Source organism: Acyrthosiphon pisum, chromosome A1 (genome assembly GCF_005508785.2).
Source record: "Acyrthosiphon pisum isolate AL4f chromosome A1, pea_aphid_22Mar2018_4r6ur, whole genome shotgun sequence".
Lineage (NCBI taxonomy): Eukaryota > Metazoa > Arthropoda > Insecta > Hemiptera > Aphididae > Acyrthosiphon > Acyrthosiphon pisum.
The window spans coordinates 80,230,311-80,238,920 of record NC_042494.1 but is presented as its reverse complement, the minus strand read 5'-3'; the positions used below and the strand labels follow the sequence as shown (position 1 = coordinate 80,238,920).

Sequence of the window (8,610 nt, the reverse complement as noted above, 5' to 3'; positions counted from 1 at the left end):
TTAATTTGTTGAACATTTTTGTTCCAATCGTGTGGTTTTACACGTTTTTTTTCTCTTTCTCACAAATGACTCTTCCTCAACAGTATCTGACTCTTGCACATTTACGTCATAGGTAGTGTTTAACAAATCTTCTTCAGCGTTGCTGGCATTTAAACTTTCTTCTTTTTCTGAACCATAAGGTGAGTCAAGCAAATCTTTGACTAATCCTTCAATATTTTTTCCTAATTCAGCATTATTAGGTAAGTGTTATAACTTCATCATTATCATTAACTACCGGGTCAACAACAGATTCAGTACCTAAAAACATTGGGTGTGTTACACAAATAGTATTGCTAATTTAATATTATAGATACATTTATTCTATAGATACCTATGTCATAATAAGAAGGATGGGACATTAAATCTTGCTCCTCTGAGTTGTTTCCAAAACCAACACAACACAACTTGCTCAACACAACTTCAACATTATTATTCACAGCTACATCAGTGTCAGTTTCTACTGCTTTACCAGTATTTGTATAATTATTTAAAACTTAACTTAAAAGTTTTTTGGTTCTTGATATAGACGACATTATAATTAATTTAATAGCGAAAAGTTATACCACAAGTTAAGCCGACATGTAGTTATAACTGACATAACTGTTAACTGCAGACATAACTATTATGGTCGTTATGGAGATATGACAATTTCTCTTAGTAGGAGATTCCATGGAGTTAAGTTAATTTCGTCGAAACTTTAATAGCAACTTCATGGAAGAAAAACTGTCTTATCAGAGTGAGAGTGGTTTTAAACGATGCGTTTTTTTTTCTAAAAAGAAAAATATAATAATCTCAAAATGGTAATTTTGGAGTTACGAGATTTACGAATTAAGCCGACGATTTGTAGAATAGTCTGGTTGTTGCATAGAATATCCCTGCATAGTGCACAGTGCATTACCTTTGCCGGCTTGTCATGATTGATGGACGTAGAAGCGTGACAAAAAATAGCATGTGTGGCTCGTGCAGGAAGGAAATTTCAGTCTTTAGTGAAATGCGGCCCACGACTGTGACTCCCTACATACGTCGCCCGCGCCTGACATTGCTCACTTCACACATTATACTATTGTATATACCTACAAGTAATACCTGAAGTACCTTCCATGACGTTATATACCTACTATTATTTTTATTATTTTTTTTTTTTTTGTATTAATTAACCTGCGGTAACTTAGGCCATTGAGTTGTTTTTACTGTGGGGGAGGGTAGGGTAGGGTAGGGTAGGGTACCTACTGTAAGTTTTAAACATGTGTGTTTTTTGGATTTGGCAGATTTTTTAGGGGGCACCCGTAAGTATCTGCCATGCCCGGGTAGGGGATGGTGGCACTTTTCTCCGGACACCATGGCTTGGCCGAAGAAAAATGCTGCCCGCGGCCGGCGACGGTGTGCGACGTGCGTCAATTTTATTAGACTTTTTTTTATGAATGTCAATAAAACTTTATTTGTAGGGTAAAAAAGCTTGAAAATTGAATATAAGGCTTCTACTATATTGTTAAAATGAAATTTGAAAATTATGAAAAATCCTTAGTCACAGTTTTTATTTATAAGCATTTAAAGTTCAAATCTTTACAAAATATACGGAAAAATCACGAAAATTAGCAAATTATTTTGAGTTGAGAATTCATAAAAATTTGTCTTTTTAAATCTAAGATTTGAAAATGTAATACAAGATTCCTCATAAGTTTGTCAGTCTACCTTCATCAAAAAAAGAAAATGCCTACAAGTAAATCAAACTAAAATTTTATGAGCGTTTGAAATTTATATTTTTACAATATTGGATATTCACTCGATTTCTCATGTAGTGGTTTTGTTATTTTATTGTTATTCAAAAACGAATAACTGTAGATACATGAACATTTTATTGAATGCTTATATTTTTATTTTCTATATGCCATAAAATGTTGAAAATATTTTGACTCTTTTGGGCTATTTACGGACATTGTCAGTTTTCAGTTTTTTTAGTTTTTTTTTTTTATAAATATAAATTAAATTTTATCTGTTGGGTAAAAAGCGTGAAAAATTAATGCAACGCTCCTGATATATTGTTACAATAGCAGTTAAAATATTGAAAATACATAAGCACAATTTATTTTTATAAGCACTTAAAGTTCGAATTTTGACGAAATTTATCAAATATATTATTTAATAATTATTTTGTAGTTAAAAATGTATAAGATTTTCAACTTATATGGTTGATGATAGAAAATGTATAACAAGGTACAACGTAAATTACTTTATTCACAATAATATCGTCAATTATACTTAGTAATATCATAGGCTGACTGACCGTTTTCGCTCAGAATCGTTTTTCTTATACAATGATATTATATCGTTGAATTCAAACATAACACCATCCATTACAGTGACCCACTTGTAACCTACTGTACAGTAGAGAGATTTTTAAATTTTTTTTTACATATTTTGATAAAAATAATTACATATTTATGTACATAATATTTTGATTTTTATATTATAATAAAGTCCGTTTCATAATTATTACATTGTTATTAAGTAAGTAGGTACATTATTATATATAGATTATTAGATTATTACGTTATTACATTATACAATTTATAAGTTATTACACAGAATATGATTACAATTAATTACAAATATAATTATTTACATTAAGTTTGAAGGTATATAGATATACCTATACAGGGGCGTATTTAGAAATGTCTTATGGGGGGGGGGGGGGCACAAACAAAAAGTTCAAATTATACACAGTTATAATTACTTATCTTGTATTTTCCCTCTCAAAAAACTGTCGTCATTCATGACCAAATATGAAATAATCAAAATACAAGTATTTGATAGAAACAACATTTTATTAGACAAATTTAATATTTATAAAAAAAACATATTTTTAAATACAATTTTGGTAGGTATAATGACTGAAGGCGTCTGGGGTGTTTATTAGCATATGTATTAACTACTTCTTCAGGTTTTATAATTATTTCAGGGTGTATATTGAGCAATGCTAATCCGTTTAATCGATTTTCTCCCATAGTTGATCTTAAGTAAGTTTTAATTCTCTTAAGTGAAGAGAATGACCTTTCAGATGTGCATGTTGTTACAGGAATAGTTGCAAATAGTATTAAAAGCCTTTTAATGTTTGGATAATAATTCATGAGTGGTAAAAATATTGTTTCCATTGCAGTGGATGGAAGTTCATCTACTGGTTTTTCTTTCCATATTGCTTTCCAGGTTTTCAATTCTCCTTCTAATTCTTCGAAAGTTCCTGGTAAATCAGTTGTATACAATAATGCTGCATCTAACATTTTTGAAACGTCAATATTATTACAATACATAGGTATGAAGCCTTTTAAATTTAAAATGTTAGTATTTTTTGTATCAAATCTGTATTTAATTTCTATTATTAATGTATCTAGATATGGATAATATACAGAAACTCTGTAATAACTTTCAGGTGTGTTTGATTCTGATGAAATATTTAAGCGGTTACGCTGTTTATTTGCTATTCGTGATATCTTGACTTCAATGTTAAATCTATTAGCCAAATCTTCAGATTTTTTAAAAATATCTTTAAAGTCATTTTCGTTACGTTGATTTTTCAAAACAGTTAGAGCAGATTGTATTAAAGTTTGTGCCTCAGATATATCAAAAGTTGGAGTCTGAAGTTTCCTCGATAAAGGTAGTGTAATATTCATGGTGTTTATTATAATTTGTAATGTCAATAAAAAATCAAATCTTAATATTGAGTTGTATAATCCATTAACTTTTGTCAAAGTTTGTCCGTCAAAACTTTCAATCATATATTCTAAAAATGATATAATAGCAGGAAGCATTTGATTAAATCTTATAAAAGCTTCATGATGTTCAACCCATCTAGTCGCACATAGCTTTATTAATATACCTGAATTAAGATTTGGACAGTGTTTTTTATTTTCACTTTTAAAAATTTCAAGTATTTTTGGAGAATCTCTTATGAAGTTTATAACTTCTTCATCAATTCCAATTGTATTTCGCACAGGTTGAACTGGACATGCCTTAACTAAAACTAAATTTAAGCAATGCACATATGTAGCTAGAGGTTGATGTTTTGAAATATAAGCTTGAGTGCCTTTAAATTTGCCAGACATGTTGGCAGCACCATCGTAGCCCTGTCCTCTTAAATTTGTTAAACTTAATCCTATCTGTTCTAATAATTCAGAAATAGTTTTTCCTAGTGCTTCTCCGCTTAAATCAACGACTTTCAGAAATTTAATAAAATCCTCTCGAATTGTTTTTGAGTCAAAATCTACAAATCGTATACTGATTGACAACTGTTCTACATGGCTAGTATCAGTAGTTTCATCTGCTAAAATCGAGAAAAATTTTGATTTTTTTACATTTTCTACTATTTTTTTAATCACAATATCTCCACAACATTGTATTATATCATTTTGAGTTACTGCACTAATAAACGTAGCATTTTTGTTGGAATTTTGCAAATGGTCACTTAAATCTGAATCACCTGATTCAATGCGAAAACGTAATAAAGCCCGAAAATTACCATCGTTTTCAATTAAATTTGAATTTTGGTTAAAAATATTTCCTGTTTCATGTCTATGTCCACGAAGTGCTATATTTTGTTTTCTACAAAACAAAATAGTTTTTACAATTGGTAGGATTTTTTTCCTATTTATTGCTATTTGTTTTCTTAAATTTGAATCTAATTGAACATCTACACTTATATCATTCCCTTCATAAGTTGCACAAAAATGATCCGACTTTACTATAGCTAATGCATGATAATTCAAGGTTGAATGTTTTTTAAAATCAGCAACAGCATTTTTATATTTTGATAAAGGTTGTAATGTAAGAACGCCAAGTTTTTGATCACCTAATCCGCCAACATCTCTACCAAACAAAACACATAACCGAAAATATGCACCACAGTCTTTAGCACTATAGCTGAGCCATAGAAATTTGTTCAACCAATCTCTTTGGAATTTCCTATTTTTATTTCCCTGAACAACTAATGGAAATTTAAAGTTTTCTGATGGAATCCAAGGGTTTTTTATTAAATTATATTTATTTTCATTAGATATTGTAGGAGATTTGTTTATAAAATGCCCAATATCTAAAGGATCCAAATTAACATTATCGATTGCTGAATGTTGATCTTGTGAACCTAATTTTGGAATATATAAATAATTTTAATTCAATTAACTGTTTTAATTTAAATATACTTTCATAAAACCAAAATTAAAACAGTAACTATAATCTATAGACAAGCAGCAAGCATTAACCATTACACAAGCATGAAGCAATAAATACAATTTTAATTTCTAATAATATTAATTTAAAAAAAATGTACCTACTTGTTAGATGATTGCTTATTAGTTTTCACATTTAGATAATATAAGTATAAAAATAAAAACCGTAGGTTAGGTTCTATAACATATGTTATTTAACTAAAAATAAAAATAAAATAATATACATACTAATACACTATCTAGGATACATCCTAATCATGAGAATTAAAAACATATAACAAAATCATAAAACAATTCCAAACATTTATTTCACTAAATAAAATGGACAAATATAATAACACAGAATAAACCAATTAACACGTTGATGGACAGTCTGGTGGCCGCCGTCGAAAAAAACCATCCTTAAAACGTCAATTTTCATTACTGCTAAGGCAGTATTTTTTTCATTACTGCTATAGCAGAACTGCCCCTATACATCAAACTGTGTGAAGTACGTATGTCAAAATATTTATAATACTGCTATAGCAGTAATAACAAATAAAGTTTATAAAGTTAATCTTGTTGGCTGCCGCATGGCCGCCGGCGCCCCAAGTAATTTCTGAGCGTGGTGGGCCATACTATTTTCACATAATTTATCGTAAATGTTTACGTTTGTAAAAATAGCTCTAATTTTCCGATTTTGATAAAATTTATACAGTTTTAATCAGTAAACCTTGTATAATAATATAAAATGAAGAAATGTCTTGGGTCGCCGGCTGGCAAGTGGCCTACAAATGATATGACTTTATATAATGGGCCACTGTTGGTCGCCGGCGGTCTTGTTCTAAACATAAACTTAGCTGGTATTTTTTTTTGCTTATCATAATTTACACTATTATAGTTTCTGTGGCAATAAATCGATTATTCAATGTCAGTCGTCTTTAGTTTTCGTTTTCGTTGTGACCGTTGTTGATAGTGTTAAATTCCTTTTGTGTTTTATTTTTCAAATAAAATTAAACTTTTTACAAAATGGATGAAGATATGATAATAGATTCATTAAATGAATCATACAACTCTTTTAGTGAAAGTATTGACGATAGTGATACTGATCCGTTATTTCAAATTGAAAATGAAAGTAATAGTGACTTTGATGATTCTACTGAAGATGAGGACGAGGAGGATCATTCAATTTCTGTACATAATAATGTTCAACCACTTCAACCCGCCTGGAATATAGTTTCAGGTAATAATCAAAAACATTTCAACTTTATTGGAAACTCTGGACCCTTAGTTATATTAGACGAAGGTAGTGGGCCTATAGATTTTTTCAAATTATTTCTTACCGATGAAATAATTCAACTCATGGTTATTGAAACAAATAGAAATGCTCAACAAATGTTAAGTTCACAAAGAATATCAAGGGGTAGTAGATTTTCGTCTTGGGTACCAATAACCAAGGAAGACATCGAACATTTTTTGGGTATTTTGTTATGGATGGGACTAGTGAAAATGCCATCATTGTCCGACTATTGGAACAAAGCAGAACGTTACCAAAACAAAGTTGCATCAAAAACTATGAGTAGAAATAAATTTGAGCTTATTCTACGATTTTGGCATTTTGAAAATAATGATTCTGCAGATAAAACAGACCGATTGTATAAAATTAGAAAATTATTAAATATAGCAAATGATATATTTAAAAATGTGCACCAACCTGGGGAAATAATAGCTGTTGACGAATCAATGATACCTTATCGTGGCAGACTCAAATTTCGACAATATATTCCGAACAAAACTCATAAATATGGCGTTAAATTTTTTAAAGTGTGTGGAAGTAATGGGTATACATACAAGATTATAATATATGAAGGGAAACAATCAATAAAAGGGGAATCACTAACCGAAAAAATAGTATCTGATTTATGTGAAAATTATTTAAATGAAGGACGAACCATTGGTCACGGATAATTTTTACACGTCTGTGCCTTTGGCAGAAAAAATGTTGTCAAAAAATACGCACTTAGTTGGAACGCTAAGAAAAAATAGGCGATTTTTACCAAAGACTGTTATCGAAAAAAAAATTAAGAAAGGAGAAATATTTGGTCTTGAAAATAATTCGGGTGTAGTTGTCTCAAAATTCAAAGACAAACGAGACATTTATTTGCTTTCAACCAGACATTTACTTAGCATGTCAAACACCGAGAAAAAAACCAGAAATCACGAAGATATATTCAAACCGGATGTTATACTATTCTACAACGCTGGTAAAGCCGGAATAGATTTATCTGACCAGTTGGCGTCATATTGTACTCCAATGCGAAAAAGTATACGCTGGTATCATAAAGTAGCAACAGAAATAATTTTGAACTCATTTGTTGTAAATGCACAAATAATGTATAATTAACATAATTTTCAAAAAACACTCTCCATCCGTCAATTTTGAGAAGCTATAGTCGATAAACTTCTTAAATTGGAACCTTCATCTAGAACTGCTGTTTCACATACACCTGCCACACCAAAGTTAGTTGAAAATAGATCCTACAGAAGACTAGCGATAAAACATAAACTGGAAGAAACTGAAGACAAATGCCACAGAAATAGAAAAATAAGAAGAAGGTGCACTGAATGTTACAGGAAATATTCAGCTGAATTAGGCTACAAGTAAGCTAAAATTGAAAAATGATACTTCATTTTATTTAAATTTCGTATTTAACATGTTTTTAATATACACTGTATAAATAATATTATTATTTTTAGAGAAGCAGTAAACAAGGCAAAAAAAGTGACAACATTTTGCAGTATCTGTCCCTCAAAACCATTTGTGTGTCTCCAATGTTTCCAACTTCATCAATAACGATAAATCACATATATAATACTTAGTAATAATAATTTTTAATGTATAATGTTAATATAAAAGTAACTTTTTTCACATATATTTAAGTAATAATAAATCTTTTATAAGTTTGAATATTTCAATAGTTTTTTTTTTCAAAACCATCTACTTTTTGTTGTCTACGCCATGGTAAAATCTATATTTTTCTATCTCCAGGCCGTATTAAAATAAAGTTAATTTAAGATAATGTGGAATTTGGTAGCCGGCGACCCAAGCGGCCCCTGAAAAATAATTCGGTTTGGGTCGCCAGCTTCCCAATTGGCTTCACAATAAATAAAATCATTTGGGTTGCCGGCGTCCATGTGGCAGCCAACGTGTTTTAAACATATAGGTACAACATAACAGTTTTAAAAGAAATCAAATATGCATCTTTACAGGTAAAAATTATTTTAAAACAGAAAAATATTGTATTTTTTTTTTGTACAAAAAAAACTCCGAAAAAAATTATAAATAATAATAGTAAAAAAACAAATGAATTCT

General features: G+C 29.8%; 1 protein-coding gene across 1 annotated transcript; it reads right to left on the bottom strand.

The window, feature by feature from the left end:
- On the bottom strand, positions 1 to 5,294 carry LOC103311979 (zinc finger MYM-type protein 1-like). The gene is made up of 5 exons (XM_008191904.1): positions 5,261 to 5,294; positions 4,427 to 5,173; positions 3,461 to 4,357; positions 2,939 to 3,310; positions 1 to 221 (listed from the first exon to the last, which is right to left on the bottom strand). The coding sequence occupies exons 1-5, from the start codon at positions 5,292 to 5,294 to the stop codon at positions 1 to 3; spliced, it is 2,271 nt and encodes a 756-aa protein (XP_008190126.1).
- Between the last annotated feature and the right edge of the window lie 3,316 nt (positions 5,295 to 8,610).